The 15888-nt window shown below is 42.2% G+C and overlaps 3 protein-coding genes across 4 annotated transcripts; 1 reads left to right on the top strand and 2 right to left on the bottom strand.

The window, feature by feature from the left end:
• Positions 1–225: 225 nt before the first annotated feature.
• LOC143741238 (alpha-2-macroglobulin-like) lies at positions 226–4784 on the top strand. Its single transcript, XM_077233661.1, is given in 22 exon segments — positions 226–297; positions 475–624; positions 713–788; positions 1015–1153; positions 1241–1466; positions 1591–1714; positions 1789–1910; positions 1986–2037; positions 2122–2205; positions 2291–2467; positions 2602–2677; positions 2760–2916; positions 2997–3071; positions 3146–3191; positions 3194–3298; positions 3376–3560; positions 3628–3828; positions 3920–4041; positions 4159–4240; positions 4321–4404; positions 4502–4607; positions 4685–4784. Coding segments are annotated over 22 exon segments (2433 nt in total). The 5' UTR covers positions 226–294; the 3' UTR covers positions 4726–4784.
• Positions 4785–5644: 860 nt separating this feature from the next.
• LOC143741240 (serine/threonine-protein kinase pim-3-like) lies at positions 5645–7313 on the bottom strand. 2 transcript variants are annotated; one of them, XM_077233664.1, is made up of 6 exons: positions 7250–7313; positions 7059–7109; positions 6590–6968; positions 6224–6400; positions 5905–5993; positions 5645–5777 (listed from the first exon to the last, which is right to left on the bottom strand). In XM_077233664.1, the coding sequence occupies exons 1-6, from the start codon at positions 7310–7312 to the stop codon at positions 5766–5768; spliced, it is 771 nt and encodes a 256-aa protein (XP_077089779.1). In that variant the 5' UTR covers position 7313; the 3' UTR covers positions 5645–5765. The 2 variants fall into 2 exon arrangements, with proteins under 2 accessions (XP_077089779.1, XP_077089780.1); XM_077233665.1 differs by having other exon boundaries at positions 6593–6968.
• Positions 7314–7428: 115 nt separating this feature from the next.
• Positions 7429–9080, bottom strand: LOC143741245 (uncharacterized). Its single transcript, XM_077233667.1, has 4 exons — positions 8584–9080; positions 8172–8317; positions 7806–8021; positions 7429–7554 (listed from the first exon to the last, which is right to left on the bottom strand). Exons 1-4 carry the CDS (start codon positions 9008–9010, stop codon positions 7429–7431), a joined length of 915 nt encoding a protein of 304 aa, XP_077089782.1. The 5' UTR covers positions 9011–9080.
• Positions 9081–15888: the final 6808 nt, after the last annotated feature.

The following is a 15888-nucleotide window of genomic DNA, read 5'->3' as shown; positions in this document are numbered from 1 at the left end:
GTTCTGCCCAGTGAGAATGTTGCTGTTGGGAGTGCATCGTTTGACACAGAAACGGGTTTCCAAAACCAGTTATGATGTGCACTAGCATCATTCCCCACTTGAAGACAAAAGGTGACTAGTCCAAAAGCGTGTTGGTCCTTGTTCCAGGTGTCTCTACAGTTCTCTCCTGCTACGGCCGTTCCTGCTGAGGAAAACGTTCTGACCGTCTCTGCTCAAGCAGGATCTCTGTGTGGCATCAGTGCTGTAGATCAGAGCATCCGGATCATTAAGCCGGGAAGACGTCTGAGTGCTAAAATGGTATCCATGTGCAGTTGATCTAAATTCTTGACTGGCTTTAGAATTTTATTCATGCTGATGGATCAATTGGACTAACCTATGTTATAATTCTAGCAATTTCAATGTACATTTAACACCATTATGTGACCATAACATGCTGTAAACCAGTGACATGCCAAAACTGTTTTATGGTCCTAGGTGTTTGACTTGCTCCCGGTGCGATCACTATCGGGTTACCCATACAGCGTTCAGGATGAACCAGATTGTCTAGGTTTTCGACCCAGTCTAGCTTTTCATATAGATCCTGCCGACACTGGTCCTACAAATCAAGCCTACACAACCTTCAAGGTAGAAAACCATTCATGATATATAGTCACTGAATAATACAGAGTGATAAACTTTAAATCTGTCTTGTTTTGATTTGTTACTATGACAGAGCCTGGGAATGAAGATCGCAACAAATCTTGCTGTACAAGCCCCTCCGTGCCCGCTGTATCGACGTTTCTCAGAAAGTAGGTCTATGCAGATGGGCAGTTCTTTCCATAAACAATTCTGCATGACATGGTGAACTTGCCTGGAGTTTTAGGAGGTTATTCCTCTTTCTTTGTGGATGGGCAAATTGTTTGGCGTTAATATTTTTATAATTGCAACAAGAGGGGCAGTTATGAACCCTGTTTATCCTGCAGATACTAATACTGTTCTGAGTAAATGGGTGTAAAGTTGCTTTTTCTCTTTCAGTGAATTTGAATGGTCCTCTTGCAATGGCTCCTGGTGCTCCTCCTGAAGCAGAAAGTGCTGGAGGTGACACTTCCTCTGCAGAAGTCACTGTTAGGACTTACTTTCCAGAAACATGGTTCTGGCAGCTTGCTCAAGTGGGGTTAGTGAAGAATCTTGTTCCTTCTAAAGCTAGTTTCCCACAATTTTTACTTCTCCTGTTCCCCTTATTTCTTTTGTTGTCCTTCAGAGACACTGGATCCACACAAATTCCCCTTACTGTTCCTGACATAATCACCACATGGGAGACGGAGGCGTTCTGCCTGTCATCAAAAGGTTTTGGTCTGGCTCCTCCTGCTCTGCTGACGGTCTTCCAGCCCTTCTTCCTGGAGCTCTCTCTGCCGTACTCCATCGTCCGTGGGGAGTCTTTTGAGCTGAAGGCCACGGTCTTCAGCTATCTGTCCAAGTGCATCATGGTATACCATGGTTTATTTTCCTATATAAAATGGATGTGTGTGTGTGTGTGTGTGTGTGTATATATATATATATATATATAGAAGGTCATGTGTCTTTGCTCCATGTGCTCTGTTTCATTGGCAGGTTAAAGTAAAACCAGCTTCGTCCACGGCCTTCACTCTTAAACCATACACTGATCCATATTCATCCTGTCTTTGTGCCAATGGGAGAAAGACCTTCAAATGGGTTCTCTCAGCTTCTGTTCTCGGTCAGTTTTGGACTGCCTCTCTCTAAATTAGAAGTGTATATTAGGCGTGGCTCACTTCCTGTCTGTCACTGCAGGAGCCATCAATGTGACTGTCAGTGCTTCAGCCGAAGCATCCCGGACTCGATGTGGCACTGAGGTTGTGACCGTGCCGACGAGAGGACGCATTGACGTAGTCACTCGGAGACTACTTGTCCTGGTAAATGTTAACCAGCCTTCTGGAGTTTGATCATGGAGCTCATGCTGCTTTTCTGATGTAGTTTTCTATTTATAGCCTGAAGGAGTTGAAAGGACAAACACCCAGAGTTGGTTGCTGTGTCCAAAGGGTTTGTTGCACTCAATGATTCCCCAATACATTCTCCCTGTATAGCCAAACTTTTGCCTAGCGCTTTTTTTTCTTTGGTCTGCAGGAAACATTCTTTCTGAAGACGTGGCGCTGATATTTCCAAAAAATGTGGTTCAAGGGTCAGCCAGATGCTCAGTTTCAGTCCTTGGTAAAGCATTTCTTTGTGTAGAAACTGACAGGTGATTAGCAGAATAACTTTGTTTCTGATGTGTTTTATGCTTGACCTCTTGTAGGGGACATAATGGGTCATGCACTGAAGAATCTGGATAGGTTACTACAGATGCCGTATGGCTGTGGAGAACAGAATATGATTGTTCTTGCTCCCAATATTTACATCCTGCTGTACCTGGAAGTCACGGGGAAACTCACTGCAGCCATCCGAGAGACCGCCACAGGATACCTTCAAAAAGGTATGGATGACTAAATTCACTTTAAATCTGTAGGAAACTAAATTCCAAGGAGGTTTAGTCCATCTCTTCCCCTTGGAGTGTGCCAGACTGTCTAACTCCCTGACCAATTTGCATGTGGCTTTTGGCCTTATCAGGATACCAAAGACAACTGAACTACAGACACAACGATGGTTCATACAGCACATTTGGTAATGATGAATCGAATACATGGTGAGTTTCACTCTGTTCTACTGCGTATAATCTGTTGTGGCACCAGTGGTTAAGTTCAGTTTGACATCTTCTCCATGGCCAGGTTGACTGCCTTTGTCCTGAGGTCCTTTGGGCTAGCGAGGCAATTTACCTTCATTGATCCACAAGTCCTGCAGAGTGCAAAGGATTGGTTGATCAGCAAGCAGGGTTCAGACGGCTGTTTCATGCAGCAGGGAACTCTGCACCACAACGACATGAAGGTTCATTACATATTTCTTAGCTCTACTCAATAGAATTGGCATGAGACCGTTCTTCTGAATGAAATGTGGTGGTGTTTTAGGGTGGAGTTGGTGACGGCGTGACCATGACTGGCTACATTGTTGCATCACTGCTCGAACTAGGCGTCCCCACCACGGTAAAATTACATCTCCTGTAGTTCTGTGCGCTCCTTGCAGATGACTTTTCTGATATTTGGTTGGTTTTTTTCAGGATCCCATCATTACCAATGCTCTGTCATGCTTGAGGCCTTTTGTTGGGACACTTATGCCACGGCTCTGCTGGCCTACACCTTCAGTCTGGCTGGAGAGACCACCACTCGATCGCAGCTTTTAACTTGCTTGAACAACCTTGCCATTTCTGATGGTGAGATTTAACAGCCTCTTGATGTGGGTTCATCGGGGTCTTTGTCATCAACCTTCTCCCCTCCATCTCATCCTAAGGCTCTAAGGTCCATTGGTCTCAGACAACATCTGGTAATACTCTGGCAGTGGAGATCAGCTCTTACGTTCTGCTAGCGGTACTTTCTGTCCAGCCTCTCACGTCAGCTAATCTGGTGTATGCTAACCGCATTGTCAACTGGCTAGTGGCCCAGCAGAATCCCTTTGGGGGCTTTTCCTCCACCCAGGTGCCTATGACTACCAAACATGAGTGCAGTCATTTATGATGAGTTTTTAATTAGTGCTTGTTTTTAGGACACTGTGGTGGCTCTTCATGCCCTGTTCAGCTTGGACAGCTCCAGCACCGTTACCGTACAGTCCTCAGTAGTAGGAGGAGACTCTTATAGCTTCAACGTGGATCGGGACAACAGGTTGCTGTATCAGGAGAAGCCGCTGAAGAACGTTCCCGGCAAATATAGTGTTAAAGCGTCAGGATCCTCTTGTGTGTCTGTGCAGGTCTGTAGTTTCATCCCCTCCCCCCCTTTCTGTTTCTGTTGTGCACATCCAAATGTTACTGTACTTTGTTTGCTCTGCGCTCATACTGTAGGTTGCTTGTTTCTACAACATCCCAACTCCTGTTAAAACTGCCAAAACCCTGAGTGTCGAAGCGCAGGTGACCGGAGACTGTCAACTTCTTGGAGCCAATCTTATGTTGGGTTTCACGGTAAAGTAAGAGCAGCTTTGAATTTGTGTCCTGAAACCAGCTCATGTATATGACTCTTCCAAAAGGAAGCGGTCTTGATCCTTTTGACAATACCGCTTTATTTCTCCATCACCCTCATTTAGATACAATGGTGTAAAAGCAAGCACTAACATGGTTCTAGTGGACATTAAGCTCCTGTCGGGCTTCACGGCAGATACGTCACTGGTTCGTATGGTTTAGAAAGTCCCAAGATGCTTGAAGTTCCCTCAAATGTAATTGTCTGTAAACTAGTGTCTTATCCTCAGCTTGGTTCTTCACCCCAATCGTTTGCCCCGCTAGTGGAGCGGGTTGATGCTGAAGATGATCATGTCTTAGTGTATCTGAAAGAGGTGAGACTGTGTACACTGGGTGTATATATTCACTAACTGCCATCTTGAGTGCTGTGTATGTGCTGCTGTTCATCCTTTTTTCTTTCCTTTCTCGCAGGTTCCCAAAGGCGTCCCCATGAGTTACACTCTGCAGCTGAAACGGGTTCTTGCAGTGAAAAATCTCAAGCCAGCGGTCATCAACGTTTATGACTACTATCAAACAAGTATGCTTTCGTCCTAATCATGCTCTGGCTGAATTCACTGTTAAAAATGATCCAGTTTATTTTCTGTTCCCTTTCAGGTGATTCGTTTGAGACTACCTACACATGTCCCTGTCCATGATTTGATTCAGTACTGGCTGTAGGACACTTGACTAGAATAAAACTGCTTTTATACAATCAGTCCTTTTATTGCTTTTTTTTGTGCCTGTTTTGTTGGTCATCTGACATTTGAAGCAGGAAGTTGCAGTCTTCATGAGTTTGTATTCGTACTTTGACTTCAAATCCTTGTAACATGATTGAAATGTACTTCACTACAAAGCCACTTAACCTTCCTTTCACATATTAATACTGTATTTTGCTTGCAAGCATCCATTCATCAAGCACAGCTTGCAGATTACAAAACTACTTTGACAACCATGGCAAGAAGCTAATTTTTAAATGTAGGCATTCAGTTAGAATAATATCAGTGTAGTCAGTTTTACTATAACAAGCAATAAACAAACAATACTGGAATGTATAGTGGGGTTTCAATAAGCCTGTCAGTGAAGCAGTTTTATGTGAAGTTTAAAACGCTTCCTTTTTATTTTATAGAATATTTGGTGTCTTTCATGTTGTCCACATTATTTTTTTATTATGCTTTTTGAAAGTCTCCTCATATCCTGATAGTAATCAGTGTTAAGCGGTCTAACACACATACTATTTCTCAAAATCAGGTACGCCAATAGTTTATATAAAATATTATTTATTGAACAATAGTCATTATACAAACATTTTAAAGTTTGTAGAATAGCAAACAAAAAGCCAACAATTCAGTCAAAGTACAAAGGTTAAATAAAAATATAAAGTTATAAAACTTAACTTTGCCCTCAGTCAAAACTATTTGATCGGGAGCAAATAACAGATTTCTAATATTTACACTATCTACATTGCATTTGCATGTGTGGTCACCAAATACTGCAAGATGAAAATATTCCTTCCTCAAAACAAGGAGCCGGACAAAGTATCTAAAGCATTGTGGGAGCCTCATATCAGCTGTTAGATGCACAGCAGAAGGAGGAAGCAGCCGAAGACTGGAGACTCTGTGGATCCGGTGCAGGATCTTTGGAGAAGGCCGTGGCAGAAGCAGCTTTCACAGGAACTTCTGGCATTCCTCTTCATGTCTTATTCTGTGACCTGAAACAAACAAACACAAAAGGTTACAGTCATAGATTACAATTAGAACAAAACATTTTTTAAATCTCTCAAATGAAATGTGAATATAATCTTCAAAATCATTTGTAACAGATCTTAGGCTCATTACCTTAAACCATTCATGTCGAAGGATTTTCCTCAAATAAATGCGTTGTCTTGGGCTTTCCTTCAGGAGGGATCGGATCAGGAGGCAGCATTCTGTGCAGAACGACAGAAGTGAGTCAGATTATTACCTTCAACTTTACACCTGCTGTCTTTGTGTTAAGCTGTAAGATTCAACTATTCGTTAAAGTACGGTCAGAAAATCAGAAAAAAAAATGCTTGTATTATCCAATATCTATCTTTTGGTGTTACTTTTTCGTAATTTCTTTGTTTTGTATGATTTAAATGACAGTTGTTCTTCTTTGTTGTGATGAATGCCATCTTACCGTTGGACAAGCCCGGCTCAGACCAGATGTCTTCATCCATCATTCGGCTGTCTCTTGCTTCTGGAAAGCGTCCACACACCAGCAGGAATAAGAGCACTCCCAGAGACCACACAGTCGCTGGTTTCCCGTGGTACTTGCCCTCTGTGCAGGACTCAGGCGGGCGGTAGTCTAGAGTGCCTGCAGGAAAAAGAGTTGTCTGATGGGTAAGTACCATAGCATGAAATACCGTAGCATGTGGTAAAATCATCTGGTGTTTTTAATTTTTAAAAATGCTGACTCAAATGTGAGATATGGTTTATATGACACCGATTGAACTAGTCACTAGAACTTAAGTCCCAAACTACAGGTTTGATTCATAATTCATACCACAGAATCGTTCATAGCCAGATTCCTGCAGGAGATCCCCGCACCCGAAGTCAATCAGTTTGACCTCAAGAGTTTCTGTGTTGATCAGCAGGTTCTCCAGCTTAATATCCCGGTGAAACACTCCACGGCGACAGCACATCTGAGCCGCCATTGTTGCCTGCGCCATAATAAACCGTGCTGTGTCCTCATTTAGGACGCCTTCGTGACCGTTCCAGAAATCCCACAGATCTTCACAGGGTGAGGGACGCTCCAAGACCATGATATATCGGTCAGGCTGGTCCTGCCAGTCCAGCAGCTCAATGATCTCGGAGACTTTGGGGCCGCTATTAGCAAGGGTTAATAGGCCGACCTCTAATGGGAAGCGTGCGGGATGACCAGGCTGGAACAAAGATCATTGTTATATGAAGGTGTTGTCATTATGTTTACATATTTTAATTTGAAAAACACATAGTGAGTGTAGCCGACTTACAATGTAGATGTATTTCATGTTCTGCGGCTTTCTGGCAATTTTCACTGCCACCTGATCAACAAAAAAACAATGTTACATTTCTAATATGTCCAATGCAGTAAATAGTGGAAAAATATCCACAAAAAGACTTGAAATGGATATAGTGAGACAAAATAATTTGTTGGGTAAATATTGTAAGAAAATGGCGATACCTCAAGGCCGTCCTCCAAGCGTTTCCCTTGATAAACAGAGCCGAATGATCCCTCACCAAGCATTCTGCCCATTTCATACCGGCTCAAAATGTCGTCTGCAAAAAGATGATTAATTTTAGTGTCATGGACAGCAGTGAGTTTAATGTTTGAGGTCATGGCCGTAAACTCACGCTCAGTTGTCACGTCCACTCTGTTGTTGTGAGCTGGCGCTGGACGGACTGGACTGTGATGGACTGGAGCTGGATGGGTTTGAACCTGCTGATCTTCAACACCACTGGATACAGCTTCCTGAAGACCATGATCCTCTGATTTAAAAAATAAAAGTTCTGTTTAAATATTTAAGACAAGTCCTGGAAAAAATCATAACTTTGATCAAACTTTTGGATTTTGATATAGGTGTGAGTTTGTGACGTATGGTAATTAATGGCACTTCATCCAAGGAAACAGAAAAAGTCCCTTAATTAATTAAGTTCCCATGAATGACACGTTTCCATTAATGGATACTCATATCTAGCTGAAAATGATATAGACTTTATGATGTAGAGCACTAATAAACAGAGCATTTCCACATTCTCAACTGGTCACTGGATTTACCCTCAGCGTGTCTCTCACTAATGGTTGCAGTGGTCTGATCCTCCACTTTCTGAGCCTGACCTGAGCCACTGCTGTGAAGAGAGAGATGCTCTCCAGAACTCCAGTGAAGAGAGAGCAGATCTACACAACTACTCTTCTTCCTCTGTCTCTCCTGACTAGCACTTTCCTCACTAACAGGCTGATGATATACATAGAGCACATACAAGAGATTTGACCTTGATTTATTCCCATATCACAATAAACAAAGAACATTTAAAACAAATGCACAAAAAGGTGTCAAAATCTTCCAAATGTTAATATATTCATTAGTAGCTTATAGGGCCAATACCTTAAACCATTCCTGGAGAAGTGCTGGACTGTGATGGACTGGAGCTGGAGGGGTTTGAACCTGCTGATCTTCAACACCACTGGATACAGCTTCCTGAAGACCATGATCCTCTGCAGCACAGGCACTGGACTGGACACCATTCTGATCTAAAGCAGGGAATATCAAACAAAAGCATGTTTCAAACTAATAATTATAATGATTAAACTTTGGATACTCATATTATGGCTATTCTTCTGTTAAAATGTTTTATTTTTTAAACTATCCTTGTTTAAATATGTCATGAAACGTCTTGGAATAAAAAATAAATCTGATTATTGGCTTGATCAAACGTCAGTTGTATTTTGATATAATATAGTGTGGTCATATATGGTAATTAATGACACTGATATTCTCCAATGGTCATTTGATTTACCCTCAGCTCTTCTCTCAGTTATCGGTGCAGTTTTCTGGTCTGAGATGATGCCGCTCCAGTCACAGTAATGAAGCTTCACAAAACTCTCCATCCTCCTCCTCTTTCCCATTGGCATCTCATCTTCCTCAGCGCCAGCACTAACGGGTTGATGGTGTTCAGCCGCATGGGTGCTGGATATTGAGGATGCGCTTTGATGGGAGTCGGACACCTGAGCGCTAGAACGACGCTTTCTCTTCAGTGCCGGACCTCTGCGAGAGTGTTTAGAGGAAGTGGACGGACGTCCATCATCTGGGCTCTGCTGGCTGTCTCTCTGCCACTCTCTCTCCCTGTCAGCCGGACCTGTGGACACAGAAACAAACTCACAAGACAGAGGTGTTAAATATCCAGGAATAAGCTCCTGGCTCTGTGCCTGGGTCGGGCCTGGCATCCTCCTTCAAACTGCAATAAAACAATACAAATACAATACAAAATACAATACAATAAAATACAATGCTCCTCAGAAATACCCCTCCCAAAAAAACAAATAAATAAATAAAATAAAACTCCGAACTCCCTCTAAAATAAAATTAAAGAGTCCTCAGAAATAATATGAACTTTTTAAAAATAAAACGATGTAACGTTAGCTAGAATATATTATCCGATCTCCTTCTAGAATAAAAGTCTCCTCTCTGAAATCCTCCGAACAGCTTCAAAATATCAAGATCAACACAAGAAAATATTCAGCAAAAGTTTTTGAATTCGCCTCGTCTCTCAACCAACAGATAGCGATCAAAGTGTTGATATTTGCAGTCAGAATTCAAAACACGCGTCGCCATAGCAACTCAAATTCGAATCACCCGAAGTCGCGTGCGTGAGCACAGTGCGTGAGCTCACATCGAATCTGCAAACAAACCGAATCTGCAGGACTGACTGTAATTATTAAATAACCATTTAACAAGTGATATAATAATATATAATTACTGCTTAGCTACAAAATGGAAGTTCAATTGTTAAAGCATGAAATAAGGTACCACAAATCACCTTATCAGTGAGTTTGATGTGGCTATATTATCAGTAATAAAATAATCATTAAAAAATGTAATCGTTAAAAAAAGTATCAGACATTTCTGTCAATTCGATTCAGAGATGAATACTAATATTGTCACAGTTAATAATAATTAAGTTATAATGCTAACTTTGTTTTAAATGGTTGATACAAAAACTTTTAGATTGTTAGATTTATTCAGATATACAGAAAAATAAATGTACATACAATGAATATGTAATATAGTGCAAAAAGTTATTTTCTAGAGTTATTGTTTCTAATTGTCTGAGTTAATTGAATGACTTTTATGAGGTAAATGTAACATTGCTCTCATGATTTCTTAGTTTGAGTGATTACATGAGACAAGATTAGTTTATTCATGATAGTTTATTTAGAAATGAGTAAAAAGGAAGAAATGGTATTCAGTGAAGAACCGCTGGAACTGAGGAACTACAACACGCGACATTAAAAATGTCAAAATGGTATTTATTGTTTAAATTTGATAATAATATTGACATAATTTGAAATCTGAAACTTTATAACAAAGCACAAAAGCAAATTGTGATTTATTGGATAGAAGATGCACTACAATGTTCTGTTCGTTCAACAACTAAAAATGACTGACTAAAAGATTGATTCTTCGAATTTAAGAATTGACATTCCTTCATAAAAATAAGAAGCGGATAAAAATGAGAATTAATTATTTTTACCCAGCCCTATTTTGAATCAGTATTCATATGGATCACGCAAAACAAAAACGCAGATCAATTATATTTGGTATAATCAGCAGAGATTTATTGTGACGCTTTATCTGAAGTAGAATGACTTATGTGTGGAGATCAGTGTTGCAGTTTTACCAAATAATACTGCGCAGGAAGAACATTTAGCGAATACCATTGAGTCAAAAAAGCTTACGAGCAGAAGTTAAGGAAACCTGATTTATAGTTTGGAGAATTATGAGCATGAGAAGGGAATTAATAAGCTAATGCTTCTTCCTACTCCTTTTCGGACATGTAGGCTATAAGTTAATATAGTTTTATTTTTTTAATATTGTTTTTTTTTCCTGTTTTTTTTTTTTTTGCTTTCTGTTTTGAAGAGTACTTGTTTGTTTTTGTTATTTAGTTTTTATTGTTGTTTTACATGTCCGAAATAAATAAATGAATAAATTTAAGTCATATCATGGTTTGCTAAATTAGGAATGTTTTTTGGAGTTGCAATATTGAAAGGGGGTTATTATTCTGTTGTGTACTTCCCATATTAACATCACTAGTTGTCAAAACCACAGTTAAACAAATGGAAATGCTGAAATATCAAGATAAGGAAAACTAATTTTAGAAGGCAACCAAATCATATATTATTAAGATTGGGCTTATAAACTAAATTGATATTTACAAACATCGGATGTTGATTCCAGTACCTGTAATGAGGACGAAGAAGATGATTGATGAGCCAGACCCGGTGTGTGTGTGTGTGTGTGTGTGTGTGTGTGTGTGTGTGTGTGTGTGTGTGTGTGTGTGTGTGCCTAACCGCTCCCCAAGGGTGACGCTCAGTGTCTGGGTCGAAGAAGATCTCTACACCACAAGAACAACTTTTATTAGTATAATGGATTTGTATGTTTGACATACTCTACATAACTGTGATAATAACAGGCAATGCTGAACCAAGTGTATACACACACTTATAACAATGTTTAAGTTTTGATTAGGGAGTGAAGAATCTTTTACTCTGTCCATTGAAAGAAAAGGAAAAAACAACTAAAAGAAAGTCAGATGTATGGAGAGAGAGGTTGGGTTCTTGTGCTCCTCCGGAGTGTGTGGCATAATCTAGTCATTGAAGGAGAACGGGCGACTCAGTTTAGTCACTGGCAGCAGAACTGAGCAGCTGGATTTTGCTCTGGAAAAGGAAAGTGAAAGTGGGGCTTAAATGAGGAATGTAGAAGATTTCATTATTTAGAAAATAAGTAATTCAGCTATATATCTGTACACTATTATTTCCTCTGACTTTGGTTTGACTTTCTGAAGCCTGAAGAAAGGCCTGAAATGTTGCAGCAGAGAATTATATTCTAGTGTCACATGGTACAAAACCATAACCCGAAAATATCTATAGGGTGTGTTACCATCTTTGGGAAAGGATGTATGGTATATATGAGTGTGAGCTGCAGAAGGTGCTCGGCTTGGTTGTAAAATAAAGTCTAATATTTCTGGCATCAAAGATCTCAGAGAAGTGATTTCATAAAAGAGAGAAACCACACGAGGTGGAAGTCACAGATGTGGAAAGCATTGTTGCTCTGGGATTTGGTGCTGGAGGACATTAGCTGACCCTTGCAGTGTCCAGCCTAATCTGGTCCTGTTGGGCGAAGCACACTGCTCCGTGCGGATGATCGAGTGGAGATGATCAGAACTATAAGCAACAGCGGCTGAACCTGGGAAAGGCATGAAGACGCAGTGCTTTGAGATGCTGGTGTTTCCTTTGCAGAAGGGGAACTGGATGTGAATGTTTGGCCAAGCCCAGACTCTCAGCTTTAAAGGAACACGTTATCTTGAACCTTTTGCTTGGCTGAAATGCTGGGGACAGAGTGAAAGATACTCTTGTTCAATGTTCAGTTTATTTATAAAGCACATATTAATACAACCACAGTTGACCACAGTGCTGTACGGGACAGAGCAAAATAATCATAGAATCACATTCAAATTCTATATCATTACAACACAGTCACAGATAAAAAACAGAAAATCAACGAGGATTAAATAAAAACCTGTACACCACTAACACAAGACTCATGTATGATGTAACGGTAGAATAAAAATAGGATTTTAAATGTGGTTTAAACTCTCTGAGAGGAACACTGGCGGATGCGATGAGGTAAAGCATCCCACAGCCGGAGCAGCACAGGAGCGTCTCCTCTCGTTCTCCCGTACGGCTGCTGCACAGCAGCGTCTCCTCTCGTTCTCCCGTACGGCCGCTGCACAGGAGCGTCTCCTCTCGGCCTCCCATTCGGGCGCTGCACAGGAGCGTCTCCTCTCGTTCTCCCGTACGGCTGCTGCACAGCAGCGTCTCCTCTCGTTCTCCCGTACGGCCGCTGCACAGGAGCGTCTCCTCTCTGTCTCCCGTACGGCTGCTGCACAGGAGCGTCTCCTCTCGTTCTCCCGTACAGCCGCTGCACAGGAGCGTCTCCTCTCTGTCTCCCGTACGGCCGCTGCACAGGAGCGTCTCCTCTCGTTCTCCCGTACGGCCGCTGCACAGGAGCGTCTCCTCTCTGTCTCCCGTACGGCCGCTGCACAGGAGTGTCTCCTCTCGGTCTCCTGTACGGCCGCTGCACAGGAGCGTCTCCTCTCGCTCTCCCGTACGGCCACTGCACAGGAGCGTCTCCTCTCAGTCTCCTGTACGGCCGCTGCACAGGAGCGTCTCCTCTCAGTCTCCTGTACGGCCGCTTTACAGGAGCGTCTCCTCTCGTTCTCCCGTACGGCCGCTGCACAGCAGCGTCTCCTCTCGTTCTCCCGTACGGCCACTGCACAGGAGCGTCTCCTCTCTGTCTCCCGTACGGCCGCTGCACAGGAGTGTCTCCTCTCGGTCTCCGGTACGGCCGCTGTACAGGAGCGTCTCCTCTCGCTCTCCCGTACGGCCGCTGCACAGGAGCGTCTCCTCTCGCTCTCCCGTACGGCCGCTGCACAGGAGCGTCTCCTCTCGTTCTCCCGTACGGCCGCTGCACAGGATCGTCTCCTCTCGGTCTCCCGTACGGCCGCTGCACAGGAGCGTCTCCTCTCGCTCTCCCGTACGGCCGCTGCACAGGAGTGTCTCCTCTCCTTCTCCCGTACGGCCGCTGCACTAAGTGTCGAGTTATCTGGGGATTTTGTGCATCAGTTTCTGCTTCTAACTGGAAAAGAGCATCAGCCAACCACAGAGGACACGGGGAACGAGTTATGGCGGGAGGTTGGTCTGGTGCGGTAGTCGCTCTGTTACTTTACACACTACTTCTGAAGTTTATACCTACCGACAAATATCAATCCACCTAAACAATCTCTCAACAACAAATATGCGAATATTTTTCACATCAATGACGAATTAATTGCTCACAGGATTTATCGGGATAAACAAACAAACAAGATCCACGGCGCCTTCGGGTACGGGGAGTACACCTTGGCCATCCTTTTTATAACCCCAAATCGATACAACCGCAGGGTGAAAAGAATAAAAACAACATGTAAACGAAAAACCAGTCATGTTGTGATAATAGCCATATGTTTGCTTTTGTCGGGGGACATTCATCAGTGTCCTGGTCCAACCACAAATGGAGCAAGTATCTCTGACGTTTCTACACGCAACTCTACCTCAGCTCAGGTATGTAGTATTGTCAGAGACTACTCATGCCCCAAATTCACACAGCAAACTTACCTTTTCCGATGTGCACTCTCCCCGAGCTCCATGGAGGATCCTGAGGGTTTTCAGCGGCGTCCTATTAACAGCTTGACGCACCCTGGGGAGACCGGTCCTGGCGGGCGTCTGCAGTTGACCACGGGGAAAGCCCGGGGAAAGCCACCCACACCACAAGAGGCCACTTCTGCTGTAGTCGACGGTGAACTCAGCGCTACCCTCTTCCAGTATTCCAATCCTGGCCCTCTGAACACACCGGAGGACATGACAGCCGTCCGGTTCCTGATGGAGGATCGTGCACCATTTAACTCACCAGCGGTAAAGCCATCATCACCGGGGAGACTTGCTGTACTGAGTACATCTCCAGCTCTCCCCAGGAGCAACACCGGCAGTGACTATACGCTCGTGAGTACATTCAATGTCCAACCGAGTGACAAGCACCGCAGGAATTCATCAGACAAACATGTGTACAAGAAAAACAAGCGTGGGGAAGTAAACAGAGCCATCCGTAAGAACCGGAAGTGGAAAGTTTTTTCACCTGTAAACAACTCAAGGATTATCTGAGATCCGAAAGCTAAGCCAAAGGGCATATTAGGCGGCCACCAAAACATACGGAGCTTAAAATCCAAAAGTGATCAAATAAATCATATATTACTAGAGTCTAATTTAGACTTCCTCTGTTCAACGGAAACTTGGCTTCACGATAACTCTCCGTCCGCTGTTCTAATAGTTCCGGGTTATGATATTTACCGGAGGGACGGAACTGTTGCAAAAGGGGGTGGAGTTATGATATATGTAAGAAATACCGTCCATTGCAATGAGATTCAATTGCAAAATCCAAGTGGTCTAGAATGTGTAGCCATGAATATGATTATCTCGCCTCAGATGTCCTACACCATTGTGGTAATTTATCGACCACCTTCCTCAAACATTAGCTTTTATAAAAACCTTAAGACTTTATTATGTCAATTTGATTTTAAGAAAGAAATAATCATAACGGGTGACTTCAACTTAAACTGGGAAGATAAGTCCTCAAGAATGAAGCTCAAGCTAATTTCTGATGGTTTTAATCTGGTTCAACTGGTTAAAGGTCCAACAAGAATAACAAACAGCACCAGTACTCAAATTGACCTTATATTCAGTAATAGACCGGAAAGGATCACAAAATTATTTAATATGATAACTGGGCTATCAGATCATAATATGGTGCTTATATCAAGAAAACTCACTTGCAGGCGGGTTACGGACGCTGGCAATAAGGAATTTTTTGGCATACCGAAAAACAAACAAGATGACTTCAAGGCAGCCATAAAAAATATAAAATGGGAGGAGTTACTTCCTGAAAATGATTTAGAAATGACCAGTCAAATCTTTACAGAAAAATTGCAATCTACAATCCACGAATTTTCAATTAGAATTAAATGTAAAAACAAGAAAAAGAGTCTTCCCTGGATGAATGAGAAAGTTCTAAAATTAATGAAGGAGCGGGACAATGCTTTAAAAATATCCATCAAATCAAAGATGTCCATTGATAGGTATAACTTCGTTAGCCTAAGAAACACAGTAACTAGAGAACTGAGAAAAGCAAAGGCGGACTTTTTCATTATAATTGCTGAAAATTCATATGGTAACTCAAAAACCATATGGAGTCAGATTAAAATATTAACCGGTCAAAACATTAGTATAACTAAGCCACTTGTACTAAAAGAAAATGACACAATCTTGAAGAGTCCGACTGATGTGGCACAGGCCTTTAATCAATACTTTGTTGAGTCAGTAGATAGTATTGCCCAATGTTTTGCAGTACAACAAAATAATGCACTTCCAGCGAATATTAGGGAGCCAGCATTAACACTAAGACCAGAGGATGAGGTTGTAAAAGTAGTCACATCTCTCAAATCCTCAAGGGC

This window comes from Siphateles boraxobius, unplaced genomic scaffold, assembly GCF_051911475.1.
Source record: "Siphateles boraxobius isolate OS27281-9 unplaced genomic scaffold, OSU_SipBor_1 180, whole genome shotgun sequence".
Classification (NCBI taxonomy): domain Eukaryota; kingdom Metazoa; phylum Chordata; class Actinopteri; order Cypriniformes; family Leuciscidae; genus Siphateles; species Siphateles boraxobius.
This window is presented reverse-complemented; position numbering and strand designations above follow the sequence as displayed.